Here is a 21,574-nt window from a genome sequence, read left to right as displayed (position 1 = left end):
AACTAAGCAAACAACTAGAACAGGAACAGAATCACAGAAATGGAGATCACATGGAGGGTTATCAACAGGGGAGTGGGAGGGGGAGAAAGGAGGGAAAGGTACAGAGAATAAGTAGCATAAATGGTAGGTAGTAAATAGGGGGAGGGTAAGAATGCTATAGAAAGGTAGAAGCCAAAGAACTTATGTGTATGACCCATGGACATGAACTATAGGGGGGGAATGTGGGAGGGAGGGGGTGGGCAGGATGGAGTGGAGTGAAGGGGGGGAAATGGGACAACTGTAATAGCATAATCAATAAAATAAATTAAAATAAAAAACCAATCGAGGGACTTATCTTGGGCCCCTAGAAACCTGGGGTTACTGGTTCATGCAGATTTGATCAGGTTTCTGGGGTCATTTCATGATAAAGTCATAGGAGATGGAGTTAAAATTTGGATGCTATTTTGTTATTTTACTTTGGGAAATATGTCTTTTCAAGAATTAGAGGAGATAGCAGTCCTCCTTACCCACAGGGGATACAATGCAAGACCCCCAACCCCTGACCAATAGATTCCTGAAACCTAGGATGGTACTAAACCCTGTAAATAGTATGCTTTTTCCTAAACATTCATGCCCTTACGGCTTCTCTTTGGTATATCTGAATTGTCAGCATCACTGCTTTCACGCTTTCAGGCCATTATTAGGTAAAATAAAGGTTACTTGAACACTAGCATTGCGATACTACAATAGTCAAACTGATAACTGAGATGACTACTAAGTGACTAACAAGTGAATACAGCGTGAATGCAGTGGGCAAAGGGATGGTTCATGTCCTGCCTACGATGGTGAGAGTTCATCACACAAAATGATGTGCAGTTTAAAACTTATGAATTATTTATTTCTAGAATTTTCCATTTAATATTTTTGGACTGCAGTTGACTCAGGGTAACTAAAACTGTGGAAAGTGAAACCTTGGATAAAGGAGGATTAGTGTACTCTTTTTTACTGGGCTCCGCACACATCTTTTGGTGATCAAGAGCTCTGAAAACTGTCTTAGTGATCCTTGAAGTGTGTTAGTGATGATAGAACCAGAGCCTATGGAATTAATTGTCTTAAAGGAGCTTTCATGTATTTTATGAAAAGTAAGCAATTTGTATATTGTTTGTTCTTTCTTCTTGAGAGCATTGGCATTTTCTTATCTTGCTCTACCACATCCTTCCTCAATTTAAAAAAAAGTTTTTTTAACATGATATAAAATTTGAATTGCAAAAAAGTATAAAATGAAAAGTAATTCTCTTCTCCACTTCCAAACTAGTTCTCTCAAAGGTAACCACTAGTAATGGTTTCTCTCACCAAATTATTTATGTATACAGCAGCATATATGGACTTAAAACAGGTGGTACAAATAAGATTATACTGTAGTCCTTGCTTTTTAAACTTTATTCTGTATCTTGGAGTCCTTTCTGTACCAGCCTGTCCAGCTGTATCCATTCTGTTTAATGAATGCATAGAATATATTCCTAAAATTACTATTTAATATAGTAATTTTATTAATGATATTTGAATTATTTTAGTTTTTTGTTTTCCATACTCTCTTTAATAAATGTCCCTGTACACCCATATTTTGGTATTTTGTGAGTACATCAAAGTAAATTTCTAGCAGTAGAAATGTTAAGTAAAAGAGTATGTATATTTTTGATTTCACTAGACATTGCCTAATACCCTTCCAAAGAAGTTGAACCAATTTGTATTCCCATCATCAGTGGATGAGGTCCCTACACCCCCGTCAAACATGGATATTCACAATCTTAATAATTTTTGCCAATCTGAAAACATCTTAATATGCCTTTCTTTAATTATGAATGAGGTTGAACATCTTTGAAATTATTAATCAGTCTTTCCCTTTGTACTTTCCTAGGTATTTTCCTTTTAAATACTTAATACAGATTACTACTCTTTTTCATCTTTATCATCTTTTCAGACACTACATTTGGGCTACATAATTATTTCAGTTATAGTCTTTTGGAATTCTGTTCCCTTTGTGATGATACAGTATAAGAATGTAACAAATGAATTTTTAGTTCCCATTAAATATGTATGGATATTTTCTGAATGCTCTTGTGAGGCAGAGTGTATCTGTTACTGAGAGCTAGTTCTGCAAATGAATAAGCTCCATCATTGTGAAGTAATTCTTACTAATATCTCTCTGCAAATGTTTTTTTAGTTTACCTTAACACTTATCTCTAAATTCCAAAGGCACCAACCACAGTAAAGGCCCAGTGAATGTCCTGAAGCATGCTGGGGAATTCTTGCTGCCCTAGGGATTAGAATTTTGTATTTAGAAGGTACTTGTTAATAGAGCTTGTGATTAAACTTGATAAATAAATAAGAAAAGTGAAAGAATTCTTTGGGGAAATAGTCTTTTCTTTTGCTATTTTTCCTCTCCCTTTATTCCCCTCTGAATTAAAATGGAAATGTTTCTTCTCTTTCTTTGTGACACTAATGAGGTTAATTTCTTTCCAGCAAAGGTCAGTGACCTTGTGACGAATGTCTACAAGACAATAAAAGCAAAGCTGCCTCTGACTTTGAGAAGTATGTCATTATACCTATCCAACAAAGACACCGAGTTCATCTTATTTAAACCTGTTAGGGTGAGTATCATAATATATTTGAATGTTTGCCACTCCCTTCAACTATTCTGACCTTGTATACCATCTTACTCTTCCTACGGATATTTAAAAATTACATACCTCTTCCTGTTGCTATATTATTCTAGTGAAGTTGGCTAATAATCACTGTGATTCTTCAAAGGCTTACAAAGCCGGCATTTGTCTGATTGTACCTTTTCCCCCACCCTCACTTTGTCTTAAATGCCTTTGGCACTGAGTTATCTTACATCTAAAAGGAGAAGTTAGTAAATAAATAAATAGTTAGACCCTGGCATTGGATTTGTGGCCCAACACTCAAGAGAGTAGCTTTTCAGGAATTACGCCCTGTGTTACTGGTGAGTAGTGGAAATAAATGTCTTGCAGTAGCCACTAAAGTATTAAATGTCAGAGCAAATTTAGAATTCATAACTTCAGCTCTGTGTTGAGCTCACATCCTTACCCAAAGTGTTGGTTGATTTTTTAAAAGTACATTTTATGTGTCTAGAAACTTAATTATCTTTTGTGTGAGAAATGCTGCTGAAGACTCTCTGCGGGGACAGGGCTTGCCATGGTTTAGTTTTTCCAGGAAGTGTTAAATGAGTGTTAGTTGGGTTGTGCTAGCATGTGAAATATTAAGTGCAAATTATATATGTCTTTTGTAATCCCATGAAAGATACATTTCCTCCACTTGTTTTGTCAATTATCATTATGATTTAACATTCTTAGTGCTTCATGTTTAAGGTGACTGCATATGTTTTTAGTAGCTCATTTAATATGATTACCTCTCTTTCTAAGAATAATGTTCAGCAAGTCTTCCAGAAGTTCCATGTTTTGTTAAAGGAAGAATTCAGTCCTGAAGATATCCACATCATTGCTTGTCCTACTATGGAACAGGTAATCAATCCATAGTCTTAAGATCCTTGTTACTTTTATAACCTCTTATTTTACTTGAGTAATGTATTTGAGTAACTATGTTTTTAATTTTAATTTTAAAACTTGTTCAGTATTGTATTCTGATGTTCAAACTTTGTCAAATTTTTGGTGATGGTTTTAGAATTTCCAGTTGCTTCTTAATTCTAATATTGCGAGTTGCTGTGTTTAAGATTAATGAACTGTTTGAAAGATTCAAATAGTGTTGTTTAGGTTGCTGAAAAATTTTGTTCGCAATATGCTTGCTTTGAGGCCCACATTTCAAATGAAAAAAAGAAAGTTATTTTAGAGATGAGATGTTAGAAGTGTTAGTGTTCTCTCTTCTTCATAAGTTTAAAAACTGAATATAGAGCTCAGTTTGTGTTTACTATTATTAATTCATTCAATTCAGTCAGCAAGCTTTTATGAGAACCTATTATGTATTATGAGTAGACTGGTGCTATGGGCGATACTTAAGTTTAGTATAGTTTAGTGTATGGTCAGAACTAGAGAATTTGGGGAACAGTGGTAAGGTTGATGAGAGCCTAATTGGAATGGGTGGAGAGTGGGAGAAGAAATACTTGACGCAGAGAGTGTGGGTAAGTCTTTTGAGGGGTTTTTCTGTATGCAGAGAGAAAAGATGGAGTGGTAGCTGGAGGAGAAACGAGTCATATTTTTTATTGAGATATAATTCATGTGCTATAAAATTCACTGTTTAAAGTGGATAGTTCATTGGTTTTTAGTATAGTCACTAAATTATGCAAGCATCACCACTGTCTAATTCCAGAATATTTTAATCCCCCCCAGAAGAAATCCCATACTCATTAGCAGAATCTCCATTCTCCACTCTTCTACTGATCTACTTTTTGTCTTTATGGATTTGCCTATTCTGAATATTTCATTAAATGGAATCTTATAACACTTGGCCTTTTATGACTGGCTTTTTTCTCATAGCACAATGTTTCCAAAGCTTATCCATGTTCTTTTTTATGGCTGTATATATCCATTTGTATGGCTATATGGGTCACATTTTTAAAAGATATCTCTGCAGTTCTAGGGTTGTGCAGTTAATAGACTTTTTAAATAAGTCATTTGAAGTAATTCTATTCTGTGATCATGCTATTAACTATAATATACTTAGGTTTATTTTCAAAATTTAGAGCTATTTTTACCCATTTTCTGAGATGTCTTTTTTCTCATTACAGTTCTCTCCCTGTAGATAACAATTTTTGTTATTGAATTAAAGATAATTTTTTATTTGTGATTGTTATTAACCTTTTTTTAAAATTTTTAAAGATAGGCAGAAAATGCATGTTTGTATGTTCATGGGGAAGATCCAAAGAATAGGAAAAATTGATGCTGGAAAAATGTCCTTGAGTACAGAAGGAGGATGGAATCTCAGGAACAGTTGAAGGGTGGAGCCTTTGTTTGGTGGTTGGTGGTTCAGTCATGGAAAAAGAGAGAAAGCTGACTGGGGGGCACACATGTCGGGAGGTAGTGGATGTGATGGGAGCTCATGGAAGCTGTCATCTGCCTCCTTCACATGTGTGAATGAAACAGAAAGGAAGGTCATCACTGAAAGTGAGAAGTTGCTAATGATATTAGAAGGAAGGCTCAGTTGAGTTCTGTGATTACAATCCAAGAGAGATCATTCAACATGTCTAATTTTTTTCTCCGGTCATAGTAAGTTGCATGAATGTATATGGGGAGTAGCAGGGTAGGGCTTACCAAGAACACCGAGTTTCAGAGCTCCGACTTGACTGTTGCCAGTGAGATACACATTTTAGTAAATGTATGTGTATGTGCATACTGATATATATATATATATCTGTAACTTAAAAGGTTTACATTATGTGCAACTCAGTGCTTTGCCTTGTGTTTCTGTACTTTGTTCTTCTGAAACACTATTTTCATGATGTACCAGTGGGTTGCAACCTATGGGGGCATAGGTAAACACAGCTCGCCTCCTCGCACAACCACATCAAAATTACAACTAAACTAAAGAACAACCATCACTCAGAACCATCAGAGGTCGAGTTGAATGGAAGTCTGACAACTGCAGAATTAAAGAAACCACATCCATCCAGACTGATAGGAGTGGCAGAGATGTGGAACAGGCTGGGTCCAAATCCATGTATGGTGGATAAAATATAGGAGGAATGTCTCGGGACAGAGGAGTCTCAGGCTCACACCAGGCACCCCATAACTTCTAGCTGCAAAAACCAGCACAGATTGAATCAGCAGAAAAAAACTGCTGAAGTCCCAGGCAGTTCTTCTTAAACAACCCCCCATGCACTTACAGACTCACTCCCACTGAGCTCAAGCACCGCAGTAGCAACTTGAAAGGCAGCAGTGGTATACAGCGAGGAACTGAAGTGTCTGACATCCAGGTGAGACATGGGGGACAGCTTTCTCCCCTCCTAGGCAGAGAGGCCATAGAGACCATTGCCCCTTTTCTGAACTCTCCTCCCAAAGATCCACAGAACCAGGAGGTGGGTGCCACATCAAAGACTCCATCAACCTCACTAACACTGTTTGCCCTGCCTTGGAGATCCCCTGAGACTCCATCCCACCCAATGTGCATGCCCACCCGAACTGTAACATGACTTCCATATGAATGGCTGGTCTTGGCTCATGCTTCACAAGGTCCTAAATCCTCTCAAACAAGCAACAGCCAGCCTCAGTGAGCCTCCAGCACCCTTACCTCTTGCTAAGTGGCCCCAGGCCCAGCACTAGCAGCAGCCTGCCTAGATTCACAGCTTGGCTTCACCTGGGAATCTTCAAGTCCAGCAAAAGTAGTGTCCATCACAGATTGCTTTATAGCTCATGCAGGGTGGCCCAAGGCAGAACACAGGCAGGGGCTGACCTTGGCCTGCACCACCCCAGAAGCTGAAGAGCCTCTACCAGTGGAGAGCTACAGACCATGTCAGAGCCCCACCACACTGCCACTGCACAGCTGATAATGCCACGGAGGGCAGAGATTGGTGGTCAGTGTCACAGCCAGTCACTGCAGCTTACTGGCCTGTGTAAACACCACCCAGTGACCTCTCAACAGCAATCAAGGTTCAACTACAAGAGGGGTGTACTCAGCCCACACAAAGGGAGCACCTCAAGTGCCCAGCTTGGGTGATAGGGGAGGCTGTGCCATTGGACCCTACAGGACACCTACTACATTAGGCCACGCTACCAAGACACAGAGTCATAGCAGCTCTACCTAATGTATAGAAACAAACACAGGGAGACTGCCAAAATGAAGAGACAAGAAACGTGGCCCACAGGGAATAAGAAGCATAATTTGTAGGTACAAAATAGACAGGGGGAGATTAAGAATAGTATAGAAAATGTAGAAGCCAAAGAACTTACTTGTACGAACAATGGACCTGAACTAAGGGGGAGGGGTGTGGGTGGGAAGGAGGATGCAAGGAACAGGGGAGTAAAGGGGAGGGAATGGGACAACTGTAATAGCATAATCAATAAAATATATTTAAAAGAAAAAAAATGGCCCAAATGAAAGAATAGATCAAAACTCCAGAAAAATGACTAAACAAAAGGGAGATGATCAATCTATCAGATTCAGAGTTGAAAACACTGGTTATAAGGATGCTCAAGGAACTTAGTGGGAACCTCAATAGCGTAAAAAAGATCCAGTCAGAAATGAAGGATATATTAGTTGAAATAAAGAACAATTATAAGCCGGCACTCAGGTCACTGAGTCACACCAGCCAGGGCTTATGTCACTCAGTCTTCATTTGACCCTTCTATATTTGTGCCATTTAACTGATGAAGAAAAGGTGGCCTTACTGTGGCCTTGAGAGTTAAGTCACTTTGCCAACAGCTATATGGTAGGAACCAGAATCTTGTATTTCCACTTCATGGATTTCTCTTCCATTTTAAATTTTCCTGGAAATTGAGTGTTTTTGACCCATTTTCTTTTTTTTTAATATTGAATTTATTGGGGTGACATTGGTTAATGAAATTATATGGGTTTCAGGTGTACAGCTCTATAATACATCAACTGTATATTGTATTGTGTGTTTATCACCCTAAGTCAAGTCTCCTTTTAATGAACCCTATTCTTAAGATCCAATATATGGCAGTACAGATGAGTCCTGACATACAAAGGTTTGGCTTTATGATAGTGTGAAAGTGACATGCATTCAGTAGAAACTATAGTTGGAATTTTTTAAAAATTATATTTTATTGTTTATGCTATTACAAGTATTTTATTTTTCCCCCTTAACTCCCTTCCACCCAGACCCTCACAAACTCCCTGAGTCATTCCCCACACTGTTGTCCATGTCCTTTGGTTTTGCATATACCATACTTTGCTGCATATAATGCACACTTTTTTGCCCAAATTTTTGAGGGAAAAATAAGGATACACATTATACATGGGTAGTACTAACACTGTATCTATATAAATGTTTTTAATTCTTTTATTTATGCTTATGTGTTAAAAGTGTAACTCTAGAGAGCAATAAGTATATCCATATACAAAATAATACCCTGGAATATGTTAATCAGTTTTGTTTCTAAAAGTAAATAATTAAAAAATTGAATTAAAAAATTAAAATGAAATATTTTTTTCCTGAACTAAAAAACGTGGGTGTGCATTATACATAACAAAGTATGGTATGTTCTTTGGCTGCTCTATTCCCTATGCTATACTTACATCTCTGTGACTCTTTTGTAACCAATTTGTACTCTTAATCCCTTCACCTTTTTCACCCAACCTTCTGGTCTCCCTTACATTTGGCAATCATCAAAATTTTGTCTGAATCTATGATACTGTTACTGTTCTGCTTTTTTTATCAAAACTCAAGAGTTGATAGGTATGCATTGTCATTTTTTTGTTTATAGTTTTGATCTTCTTAAAGAAGACCCTTTAACATTTCATGTAATACTGGTTTGGTGGTGATGAACTTCTTTAGCTTTTTCTTATTTGGGAAGCTCTTATCTGTCATTTGATTTTAAATGATAGCTTTGCTGGGTGGAATACTCTTGGTTGTAGGTCCCAGCTTTACATCACTATGAATATTTCTTGCCAATCACTTCTAGCCTGCAAAGTTTCTTTTGAGAAATCAGCTTTTAAGTCTTATGGGAGCTCCCTTGTAGGTAACTGCTTTTTTCTTCCTGCTTTTAAGATTCTTTCTTTGTCTTTAACCTTTGTCATTTTAATTATGATGTATCTTGGTTTGGGCCTCTATGGGTTCATCTTGTTTGGGCATCTCTGTGCTTCCAGGACTTGTATGTCTATTTCCTTCACCCAGCCAGGGACATTCTGTCATTATTTTTTCAAATAGATTTCCAATTTCTTGCCTTGTTTTCTTCTGGCACCTCCATGATGTGAAGTTGGTATGCTTGAAGTTGTCCCACAGGCTCCTTCCAATAGCCTCATTTTTTTTTCTTGGATTATTGTATCTCTAGCTGTTATGATTGGTTGTGTTTTGCTTCCCTATATTCCAAATCATTGATTTGATTCTTGGCTTCATCCGCTCTACTGTTGATTCCTTGTAAATTGTTCTTTATTTCAATTAATGTATCCTTCATTTCTGGCTGGATCTTTTTACACTGTTGAAGTCCCCACTAAGTTCCTTAAGCATCCTTATAACCACTGTTTTCAACTCTGTATCTGACAGATTGCTCATCTCCTTTTGTTTAGTTATTTCTCTGGAGTTTTCATCTTTCATTTGGGCCATGTTTCTGTGTCTCCTCACTTTGGCAGCCTCCCTGTGTTTGTTTCTATGTATTAGGTAGAGCTGCTATGACTCCCTGTTTTGGTAGCATAGTCTAATAGTAAGTGTCCTGTAGTGGCACAGTCTCCCATATTACCCAAGCTGGGTACTCACAGTGTGCTCACTGTGTGGGATGTGTTCACCCTCCTCTTGTAGTTGAGCCTTGATTGCTGTTGGCACGTCCAAGGTCAGCCACGACCTGTATTTTTTCTAGTGCCACACAGCACAATGTACAAAGTGGTCTGCCAATGGCTGCTTCTTGTGCTGGGCTTGTAGGTGCCCAGGTGAGGCCATGCTGTGAACCAAGGCTGGCTGCTGCTACTGTGAGGCCTGGGGTAACTTAGAGGTACAAGGCTTGCTGAAGTCTAATGCTGCTTGTTTCAGAGAATTTAGTGAAATCTGAAGCACAAGCCAAGAGAAACCATTTGTATGGAAAAGTCGCTGGGAACAGCTTGGGTGGTCATGAAAGTTGGCTGGGGCAGAGTCTCAGGAATCACCAGGGTAGGGCAAATAGTGTGAGCCAGGCTGATGGAGTCTCACATATCCTGATGGCTCTGTGACTCTATGGGGGGAGGGTTCAGAAAAGGAACAGTGGTCTCTGACAGCACTTTTGTCTGGGAGAAAGCTGCTTCCTAGTTCTCACCCTTTTGCCAGACAGTTGACTTCCTTCCCATATGTCTTTGATGCCTTTCAAGCTGCTGCCCCTGCACAGTAGCACAGAGGGAATGAATTGGAGTGAGTATGTGCATGGGTCCTTTAAGAGGATTACCTGGGACTCCAAAAGTTTGTCTTCCACAGCCTCAATCCCCACTAGTTTTTACAGCTAGAAGTTATGAAGACTTATCTTCCTGGCATTGGATCCCTGGGCTGAGGGGCCTGGTGTGGGGCTGGCACTCCCTGAGATATCCCTCTTGATTTTTATCCTTCATATGTGGTTGTGGGACCAGCCTGTTCTGTGTCTCTGCCCCTCCTGTTGGTCTTGATAATGGTTTCTTCCTTAATTTCATAGTTGTAGGACTTCATTCATTTCAATTTCTGATAGTTGTTCTATAGTTTAGTTTTAATTTTGATGTGGTGTGAGGAGGCAAGCTATGTTTACCTACGCTGCCATCTTGACCGGGCCCCTATACTTGGAATTTTGTATTTCACTCTTTTCCTGGGCTAGATACGTGGTATAATACTCTCTCATGATGCTGGTCAGGGCAGTGAGCCACAGCTCCCAGATCACAAGGGGAAACAACCGATATTCTACTCTGTGTTCATTGCAATAGATGATTTGCCCACTGTAAGGTAAGGTAATGTAAGTGTTCTGAGCATGTTTAAAGTAAATTAGGCTCGCTGTGATATTTGGTAGATTAGGTGTATCAAATGCATTTTGACTGATGGTGTTTTCAACTTACAGTGGGTTTATCAGGACATAACCCCACCATAAGGATCATCTGAGCAAATATTTTTGTAACTGAATTTTGTTATAATTTCAAACTTTTAGAAAAATGCAAGAATGGTAATAAGGTACTTGACCCAGTTGTTTGCCCCATTTGTTTTATCTTTGTTCCTTCCTCCCTTTCCTCTCCCTCCCTGCCCTTCTTTTAAGTCATTTGAAAGGAAGTTGGGAGACACTTTTGCCCCGCTCCTTAGAAATATTTCAGTGTACTTTCTGAGAACAAGGAATTCTCTTACTCTACCCTAGCACAATTATCTAAACATGAAGTGTAACATTGTCATTGTTATCTAATGGACAGTATTGAAATATCCCCAACTCACCCAGTAGCATCCTTTACAGATAGATATGTTTCCCCAGGCCAGGGTCCAGTCCTGGAGCTGCTGTTAAGTGTCACATCTCTTTAGTTCCTTTTGTTCTGGAGCAGTTCTGCAGCCTTTTTTGTGCTTCCTTTACCTTGACAGGCCAGTTATTTTGTAGAATGTCCCTCAATTTGGAGTTGTCTTTTTTCTCATCACTAGATCTAGGTTTTATGTTTTGGACAGGAAAAACAAAGGTGATTTTGTGTCCCTCTCACTAGAAGTATAAATTGATAAAAGAGGTTATGAGGTTGTTATTTTTATTATCAAAATGGTTTGTACTTTATAGAAAGGCTCACTGGCATCTTTATTTAACTGCAAATCTTGCTAGGGCCTGGGTGACAATTTGTGGTGTGCAGGCTGCCAGTCCCCGCCCCCCCCCCCCCCCTTGTCACCATGGCGGGTTCCTCTGGTTTCCTGGCAGGCTCTGTGTCACACCTTCTCTACAGAGTGGGGAGGGTGGTCCTGGGTTCAGTAAGAGTTAGCGTGTGAGCTGAAATTCACTTGTCATGCCTGTTCTTATGCTTTTAAGAGTCATTTAAAAATTTGACTTACAACTTTTCTCAAAACACACTCTGCATTTAAAAAAAAAAGGTGAAATTGATTTATTCAGATGTATTTCTGTCCCTTATCTGTGTTGATATATAGTTTTTTCTGTTATCCTCATTGGATTCCAGATGAGTTGAGGGTCTAGATTAGATAATGGAGTGTAGTAAGTAACCTTCCACAGGCCTCCACAAAACCCAGTGCCCAGTGGCAGCTTCAGAAATCAGATCAGCACTGTGGGTCCATGTTATGCCATGGTCTCTTAAAAATCTTAGACTTTCCTTCTCATTATGTGTTTGAAGATAAACAACTTTTCTTATAGTATTCCACAGCAGAACTAACATAACCTTTCACATTGCTTTTCAGGTGAACCTCCTGCTGTCACTTTCTAAATAACCAGGCCAGTGCTTGAAAATGGTCTGTCTGGCAGGAGTGGCTGAAAAGTCATGTGGCCTGCAGGACACTTGAGGAATTGTACATAGGAATGTCCCTGAGAACCACACAACTGTGCTACTCATTGCTGACTGCAAAATGAAACAAGGAGAATGTTAAATAATTGGTGTTTCACTTTTAAAACGTCAAAAAATGCCAAAGATTAATGTATGAGCAGCAATAACTGCCTCATTAAATGGTCTCAAGAAATGTAAGTCTCTAAGAGGTAACTTTGGTGTGCATGCAGTGAGATGGTTCTTAGCAAAAGATGTGCAATGAAAATAAGTTGCAGTAGGTAGAGTAGAGAAGAATTTTATGGAAACACAGTTAATTAGAAAGCTTCTGGAGTAAGGTTTGTTAAAGTACACAACACTGCAACATTTGTAACCCCTCAGCATTCCACAGTAACTATTTTTTTTACTTCCAGAAATGTTATTTCTACACTCAATGTAATGTTTCTCTTATCACTTTGAAATTTAGTTTGGAGTAGATTGGATGTTCTGAGAACACATTCTGGTTTCCTGGGAATTCATGGTGTTATCTTCCTGTGTCTTTAAAAAATGTTTTTATTATTGTTTGAATATATCAGGGTGACTTTGGTTAATAACAGGTTTCAAGTATACAATTCTATAATATATCTGCACACTGCATTGTGTTCTCACCACCCAGAGTCAGGTCTCTTTTTGCCATCATTTATCCCCCTTTTGCCCTCTTCTACTTCTCCCAAACCCCTTTTCCTATGTTTTTGATGTGAGTTAGTTTCAAGATGCAAGGACCTCATATAAGGTTCCTTGATTAGGTATAGAATGTTCAAGAGCAGGAAGCTGCAGCCTCTTCACGGGTGGTGTCTTTAGTAAGGATCTTCATGGTGCCGCAGTTGGTGTCTGTGTTTGGGAAGTACCAGTTAAGGTGTGCTACTCTGGTAGGTAAAGGAGAGAAGGAAATCTGATGACTAGTGTATCTCCTGCGTGAAGGTCAGGGTTGCCAGCCTTCTGTACACTGCCTTCAGTTTTAGTAGTTCTTTGAAAAGCGAACACTTTAAAGTCCTGTATATTCAGTGGCTGTGCTGAGTGCCTGCTACAGTGAATAAATTTTACTAACAAAAGACAAGTAGGGTGAAGATGGCCCACCCCCAAAACCTGCCATACTATATCAGGGATCACCAAATAAATTATGCACTTCTGTGAGTTGTCCTACGAATAGCTATTTTCTGATTGGGTTGGTTTTGCCTCTGACGTCATAGAAAATGTAGCTTGCTTTTTGGGTCAAAAGGAATTTTGAGTTATTCCAACACTAACCTAGAGATGGAACACTGGTGAGTGTTCTGGAATGTAGCCAGCAGACCCCATTCTAAGTGACTTGCAGCTTTTCTCATCCCGTTAAAGCAGACCCTGTGTAGATAGGTTACATGTCTATCATTTTAAACAGGTCACTTGCTTTTGAGCTCGCTTTAAATTGGTGTTGGATGTTGATTGATAGAGCTTAATACTCTATTTTGGGAAGGTGGAAGGTAAAGAGGGTTTATATTCACTCATTGACATGAAACAAATGAAATAGATTGGATTTGCTTCTACCTAGTATTTAAAATACAAGTTTAATGAAATAAACTATAAAATACTCATTTTTATGTATTATATTGTATATTTGATTTTTAAAAAGCCTTTCCAAAGAAATGAGGGCATGATTATTGTACTATAGTATGATTGATTTAATTTGATGTACAGAGCAGAGTGTGTTCTTAAGGAGAAAAATATTTGACAGCACTTGGTCTTGTGTTGAATCTTTTATTTCTGAAACACTCAAACACCTTACAAAGTGCTGAGTAGATTGATAGTGGTCCAACTTATTTGCTAAATGAATATTTGTTTAAATCTGTACAGTTTCAAGTGTTTACTTATATAAAGAGTGTACATTCTTTGAAATAATTTAAAAGGCTTTATATTATTTGCCTAGAAATTGCTGTTTTTAATAAATGTGAATTTTTTAAAAAATAAAGATTTTTGCTTCCTACTTTGTCTTCACATGTCTGCTATGTGTGTGGATTCTTTTCAAAAATTTTAAATGAAATTTTTATTGTGTCAACTTGTAGATTTATATGTAGTTGTAAGAAATAATACAGAGAGATCCCTTGTACATTTATGTAGTTTCTCCCAGTGGTAACATCTTGCAAAACTGTAACACATTTTAATAAGCAGGATATTGACATTGGTGCACTCTGCCAATCTTACTCAGATTGCCTCAGTTTTACTTGCGCTCTGGATTATTTTGGCAAGATAATTATCGTGGAAAGACACTTCTGAGGTGTCTTACTGCCCCGCTAGTTGAAAGAATTTAATTTGTTTTTGTTTACAAAACTGCCAATTTCCTGAGGACTGTCTGCATAAATAGTTGTGTTGAAATTTAGTGTTAGTGAAGTAGCAATAAAAACAAATTTGTATTTTTCCCTGTTTTAACAACTCCGTATCAAATTTAAGTCCTCCTCTGCTATAACCTTGCCAGTGGGAAAGAATAGTCAGCCTTAGTTTGTCACAAGGGGCCGTTCATTAAAGGAACCCAGGGACCTTGATGAGAGAATGTTACTCAAAAGCACGAGCTACCTTTGTTGCTTCCTTTCTGGAGCCCTCTTCTCCTGACTGGTGTGTCTATCTTACCACTTCTCAGCACCCAGCCCAGCAGCTGCTGGAAACTTGAAAATAGTGGCATCCACTAAATAGTGATCTGATGAATATATATTTTTCCTTTTAGAAGTAAAAGGTTTTAAAACATTTTTTCTTATTATAAAAAATGTTAACTATTAGACATTTCTGTGGTGTTTGAATTTTAACATAAAATGTGAAAGTCTTTCATATATGAACCCAGAAAGGTAAACTACTATTAAAAGTTTGGCATATAGCTTATGCATTTTTCTATGTATATTCTAAAATAATTTTTCTTACAAAATCGGACTCTTCCAAACATTTTGAAAAATTACTTTATTGTTGTTCAATTACAGTTGTCTGCATTTTCTCCCCATGCCTCTGCCCCACCCCAGCCAAACCCACCTCCCTCCCTTTCTTCCACCCTCCACCTTGGTTTTGTCCATGTGTCCTTTATAGGAGTTCCTGAAAACCCTTCTCCCCACGGTCCTCTCCCCACTCCCCTCTGGCTATTGTTAGATTGTTCTTAACTTCAGTGTCTCTGGTTTTATTTTGTTTGCTTTTTTCTTCTGTTGATTATGTTCCAGTTAAAGGTGAGATCGTATGGTATTTGTCCCTCACCTCCTGGTTTATTTCACTTAGCATAATGCTCTCCAGTTCCATCCATGCTGTCACAAAGGGTAGGAGCCCCTTCTTTCTCTGCTGCGTAGAATTCCATTGTGGAAATGTACCATAGTTTTTGGATCCACTCATTTGCTGATGGGCACTTAAGTTGCTTCCAGTACTTGGCTATTGTAAATTGTGTTGCTATGAACAATGGGGTGCATAGGTTCTTTTGGATTGGTGTTTTCAGTGTTCTTAGGGTATAATCCCAGCAGGGGAATGGCTGGGTCAAAAGGCAGTTCCATTTTTAGTTTTCTGAGGAAATTCCATACTGTTTTCCACAGTGGCCTCACCAGTCTGCATTCCCATTAACAATGTACTAGGGTTCCCTTTTCTCCGCATCCTCTCCAACATTTGTTTGTGGATTTGTTTATGTTGGCCACTCTGACTGATGTGAGATGGCACCTCATTGTGGTTTTAATTTGCATCTCTCTGATGGCTAGTGATGCTGAGCAACTTTTCATATGTCTCTGGGCCCTCTGTATGTCTTCCCTGGAGAAGTGTCTGTTCAAGTCCTTTGCCCATTTTTTAATTGGGTTGTTTGTCTTCCTGGAGTGGAGTCGTGTGAGTTCTTTATATATTTTGGAGATCAGGCCCTTGTCTGAGGTATCATTAACAAATATATTTTCCCATACTGTGGGTTCTCTCTTTATTTTAATGTTGTTTTCTTTAGCCATGCAGAAGCTTTTTATTTTGATGAGGTCCCATTTGTTTATTCTTTCCTTTATGTCCCTTGCTTTAGGGGACATGTCTGTAAGGATGTTGCTGCGTGGAATGTCTGAGATTTTCCTGCCAATGTTCTCCTCTAGGACTTTTATGGTGTTACAACTTATATTTAAGTCTTTTATCCATCTTGAATTTATTTTTGCGTATGGCATAAGTTGGTGATCCAGTTCATTTTTTTGCATGTAGCTGTCCAGATCTCCCAACACCATTTGTTGAAGAGGCTATTTTTGCTCCATTTTATGCTTCTGCCTCCTTTGTCAAATATTAATTGACTGTAAAGACTTGAGTTCATTTCTGGACTCTCTGTTCTGTTCCATTGGTCTATGTGCCTGTTTTTATGCCAGTACCAGCTGTTTTGATTACAGTGGCCTTGTAATACAGTTTGATATCAGGTATTGTGATCCCTCCTGCTTTCTTCTTCTCAAAATTGCAGCTATTCAGGGTCTTTTATGGTTCCATATAAATTTCTGAACTTTGTTCTATATCTGTGAAATATGTCATGGGTACTCTAATAGGGATTGCATTGAATCTATAAATCACTTTGGGTAGTATGGCCATTTTGATGATGTTAATTCTTCCAATCCGTGAGCATGGTACATGCTTCCATTTGTTTGTGTCCTTCCACACATTTTTAATCAAGTGGGTTTTAATACCAGTGTATATACATACACATATAAATGATTTGAAAGTAAGTTGAAGACATCATGACATTTTATCCTGAAATACTTTTACATATCCAAACACGAAGGACATTCTCCTACATAACTTTAATACCATGATCATACATAACGATTTCAGTTATATATAATATGTAGTTAATATTTTAGTTTCCTGAATTGTCCCCTAAAATGTGTCATAGCTTCTTTTATCCAAGCTCAGACATTTTACCTGGTGGTTGTGTCTCTTTAGTCTCTTTATTTTTTTCTAAATGCAGATTTTAACTAGGTTTGCCTTGCCTTACCTTGCCTTCCCTTCCTCTTTTCTCTTCCTCTCTCTTTTCCTCAAGTGAGGACATGCTTGTTGATTTTTTAGAAATGGGAACGGGGGGAGAGTCGGAGAGAAACATCTATTAGTTGCCTCTTGGACACTCCCTGACTTTATGGAAACAGCAAAGTAGAAAGCATAAATTTGATTGCCCCAATGGGGAATCAAACCTGCGCCTTTTGGTTTACTGGACAACGCTCCAGCCAACTGAACCACAGTGGCCAGGGCTCTTTCGCCCCTTTAATTTTGTCAACTCCTCTTAAGGTTTTGTTTGCTTGTTTTCATGGCATTGCATTTTATCTAAGTGTAACCTAGTTATAGAATAAACTACAGTCTGGACGTGATTGAGTTTCCTCATTAAATTTAGAATACCCAACAATAGCAGAATATATTTTTTTCAAGTACATGAAACATTTTCTAAGGTAGACGTATACTGGGACATAAAACAAACCCAAACCTGACCTAACAGTAGTTCTCAGCAAGGGATGACCTTCCCTTGGCCCCTACCATGGGACAAAGCAACGTCTGAAGATATTTTTGGTTGTTGTGACTAGTCTATGCGGGGGGGGGGGGGGTCTTACTGTCTCCTAGTTGGCAGAAGTCAACCAGAACTGCTAAATATCTTACAATGCACAGCACAGTCTCCCACAACAAATAACTTTCTAGTACAAAACATGCTAAATGTATACTTTAGGGACTCCCAATCCCTAGCAGTTTTTATTCCCCTCATGTGGTTTACTTGTCTTCATATGACAAATGAGATATTTTGCTTATATGTTTTTGTTGTCTTCCCCCAACCCAGACTGTAAACTGCACGGAGGGGACCTTTGTTTTGTTTGTTGCCAAATACCTAGCGCCTAGAACAGTGCCTGCAGTAAGTACTCAGTATTTGCTGGATGAATGAAAGAATCCACTCAGTTGCCCATCACATAGCCTTCCATACCCTGTCCCATTGCTACCCAGTCCTGCTTACTTCCTGTCCTACATAGTTCTTTATTTCCTCCCCTTCTCTGTGTTTCCAATGCCATCACCTGAGTCAAGGCCCTTGTTTTCAATATCCTTGTTTGGAATATTGGAATATCTTTACTATAAGAGCTCAGTCTGATTGACGCCCTCCCTCCTTGGTTCCAGAATATAAAACTTTAACTCTTGTGGCACATGGGGCTGTTACAGTCAGCTCGTGCCCATCTGTCTACCCTTGTCCCCTCACTACTCATCTTCTGTGTCTATCAGGGTCCTTGAGGACAAGCAACAGAAGACATCATTGTCTAATGGGAGCAGGAATGGCTTTATTGGAAGGAAATGGGGGCTTGGGGAACAGACAGGCTGGAGGAGCAGAGGTATAAGAACAGGAAGCATCACAGATGCATTGTTTTTTCGAAGCAGAAAGAGTAGGTTCAGCCTCCACTGCTGTGGTGGAGTCCTGGACTGGGTGGGCATCACTCAACAGCTTTCATCTTGGCCAGGCTCACTCCCCATGAGGTGTGCATGTGTGTGCATGTGTCTGTGTATGTGTGTGATTTTCCATGCCTTAATACAGTGTTGGAGCAAGGAGGAGGATGGTCTCTGTGCTAGTTACTAGTATATTGCCTATGTGCTCCAAATGCACTTTTTTGGGGCCCTACTTTGAGATTCTGGAGCTGGGCCCCGAAAACGTATTTCCCTTCTCTGGCAGCTGGTGCAATATTAGGCTTTGTTGGGTGCTGGAGGAACACTAGGGCATAGAGGGAGGGTGTCTCTTTCTGTTCTATCTGTTTTTCCTTCCACATTTTGACTGTTGGCAAAGCATGGGAGGACTGGTGGCTCCAGTGACTTTCCCTGGCATCTCAGCAGAAAGCTCTTTGTGAACCTGCTGCTGCGACCTAGTGGCCATGTCCTGTGCACCAGCCAACTGACTGGCTCCAGCTTCCTGGCGCTCCAGTGAACCTCCCCACCAGACAGTAGGCTGCAGTCACCTCTGCCCAGCAAGGTGGGATCTTAGCACTTTCAAGTTCTTACTTCCCTTCTTGGGTGCATTCTGAAGAGAAGAGAGGAGAGAGGGAGGGTGAGAGGGTGGGAGGGAGGGAAAACACTGTGGCTTTCATTTGCTGTTCTTGATTTTCTAGAGTTTTTAGTTCCCTTTTAGTATTATCTTGCTAAATTTTGTTACATTGTGAAATAACTGGTGTGGTTTCTTGGTCCTGACAGGCCCTTGACTGATACGATGTTTTTAGTGATGTCTTTTAGCTTCTGTCGTGGCAAGTAGGGCACTGCTGCCCACTAGTAAATACTCACAAGGGTGATTTTCTCCATAAAGGAAGGGGGCTGGGGGTTATGCAGCTAGAAGAAGATACTCTCCTACATGTCTCCAAAGGCCATAACTTTTATGTCTGTCCTAGGTGCTCACTCTCTCTGTTCTGCACAGACTATTGCCTTTCCTTCTGACTCTCAGCATGCCCCACCCCCTTCTCCATTTCATTCTTCAGCTCTGGCTCAAAGGGTATCCCCTCAGAGAGGCTTTCTGTGACCCCTCCCCTCTCCCCCAGGGGACTCTTCTCCTTTACTTCTACTGTGTTCCTTCACAAACCATCACTTCAATCGTTTTGCTGTTGGCTTGTGTCTCAGCCCTGTTGAGAGCTAGACAATTATAAGCATTGCTAAGCAGAAAACCTCTTGAAGGTCACTAGAATGGATAAAGAAGAGAAACAAATCGTCATCCGAAATAAGCTTATCAACAGGAGACGGACAGATAGTTCCTCCTGAACCCAGAGCAAAACTCCTCCAGAGCTCAGAGCTATGCAGAGATAACAGCAACTCCCGCTTTTGTAACTTGCTTGCTTGCTTCTCACGGTATAAAAGAGCTAGCCTGTGAGCGTTCGGCGGCTCTCATCTGCAGCTCTTCAGAGCACCGTGTCTCCGGGACACATCGAGAGTCCGCCCCTGCGCAGGTTAAAAGAATTGGCCATTAAAGTAACATCTCTGAAAACGTCCTGAAAGTCTCCGAACATCTGTTTCTTGCGTCAGTGGGTGCAACAAGCCCCAGTCTGTAATCCCCCTGAGGGCAGGCAATGTGTTCTCTTCAGGATATGGTAGGTACAGAGTGTATATTTATTGCCTGGCATAATTAATTACTGAATTAATTAGTAATTAATTTCTGTAGGCACTGGACAAAACTCCATTTGCCTTGGAGCATTCACTGGTGAAGTTACCCAGGTGTGTAACTGAACAGATTAGTATTGATAAACAGCTTAATTTAGTTCCTTTTCATTTCTAGGGGAAGCACATCTGTCAGACACTGAAGATAAAATGTTAATGAGTGAGAGGATTTGTCCCCTCAGAAAGGTGAGGGCCTGGGAGGGGCTGGGGTGTGAAGTAGACAGGGTGTTAAGGGTTGAATTATGTCTCTAAATTCACATGTTGAGGTCCTAATCCCCAGTACCATAGATTGTGACCTTATTTGGATTAGGGTCGTTGCAGATGGAATTACTAGTGAAGACAAGGCCATACTAGAGTAGGGTGGGCCCCCGATTCATTATGACTGGTATCCATATGAATAGTGAAAATTGGGCACACACACACACACACACACACACACACATATGGAGAATTCCATGTGAAGCCTGGAAGCCAAGGAACCACCAGAAGCTCGGACAGGGGCCATCCCTAGCACCTTAGAAGCCCTTGACTTTGGACTTCTAGCTTCCAGACTATGAGTAAGTTTCTCTTGTTTAAGCTGCTCAGTGTGTGGTCTTTTGTGACAGCAGCCCAAACAAACTGATAAAGAGGGTGGGACCTGGATTTGTATAGGTCCCCGACCATCCAGTTGGCTACTTGAATCATTTCCTTTATAGTCTGTGAGGTGGTTCACTCTTCCTTATGAAAATAGCCCTGAGTCATGTTATCCTGTCCAGGCTTTGATAACTGGCATAGAGCAGCAGTTACAAGAGAAGTTGGAAATCTCCCATCTATTAAATGTTGGCAACAAAACATTTTAAAACAGGACTGACCAAACAAAATGCCTCTGCGAGGCTACCTGTGTACAACCTCCGCATTAATGGAATCAGGTTTTCAGGTTTTGTGAAAGAAGGAAGACCAAGGAGAGGTACTGGCTGATAATAGGAAGAGCCCATACCCATTCAGCACCATGCTGTGGGCTTTACTGATGCCAGCTCCTTTAACCTTCACCATAATGTATCCTGTTACAGATGAGAAAACTGAGTCATAGAGGAGCTCACTACCTTGCCTCAGGTAGCAAGCAAACAGTAGTGCCAAGACTCCAGCCCAGCGCTGTCTGATTCCAGGGCACACATGCCTTCAGCCCCATGGCCTTCAGTGCTGGGAGAAGCATCTGGCCTGGCTCTGAGACAAGACTGCTAGCGTGGAAGGATTTGTTTGTTGCCAAGTGTGACTCAGGAGCTTTGTCTCTAGTCCTGGTGAGGAAAGAGGATTCTGTGCATACTGAGCAGAGGTGCAGAGCGAACAAGACACACTAATCCTGAGGTCAGCCTGTACAGGTACACTTCTCCAGTGGTCATTT

The 21,574-nt window shown here is 39.9% G+C and overlaps 1 protein-coding gene across 1 annotated transcript in view; it reads left to right on the top strand.

Moving 5' to 3' along the window:
* The window catches only part of COG3 (component of oligomeric golgi complex 3), an 80,556-nt gene extending 66,468 nt beyond the window's left edge, over positions 1-14,088 (top strand). Inside the window, exons 21-23 of the mRNA XM_024569630.4 lie at positions 2,503-2,630; positions 3,423-3,521; positions 11,984-14,088. Coding sequence (XP_024425398.2) covers positions 2,503-2,630; positions 3,423-3,521; positions 11,984-12,013 — 257 coding nt within the window. The 3' untranslated portion in view covers positions 12,014-14,088. The remainder of the gene's footprint in view (positions 1-2,502; positions 2,631-3,422; positions 3,522-11,983) is intronic.
* The last annotated feature ends 7,486 nt before the right edge of the window (positions 14,089-21,574 follow it).

The sequence above is a fragment of the Desmodus rotundus genome, chromosome 13 (genome assembly GCF_022682495.2).
Source record: "Desmodus rotundus isolate HL8 chromosome 13, HLdesRot8A.1, whole genome shotgun sequence".
In the NCBI taxonomy this organism is placed as follows: Eukaryota; Metazoa; Chordata; class Mammalia; order Chiroptera; family Phyllostomidae; genus Desmodus; species Desmodus rotundus.
This window is presented reverse-complemented; position numbering and strand designations above follow the sequence as displayed.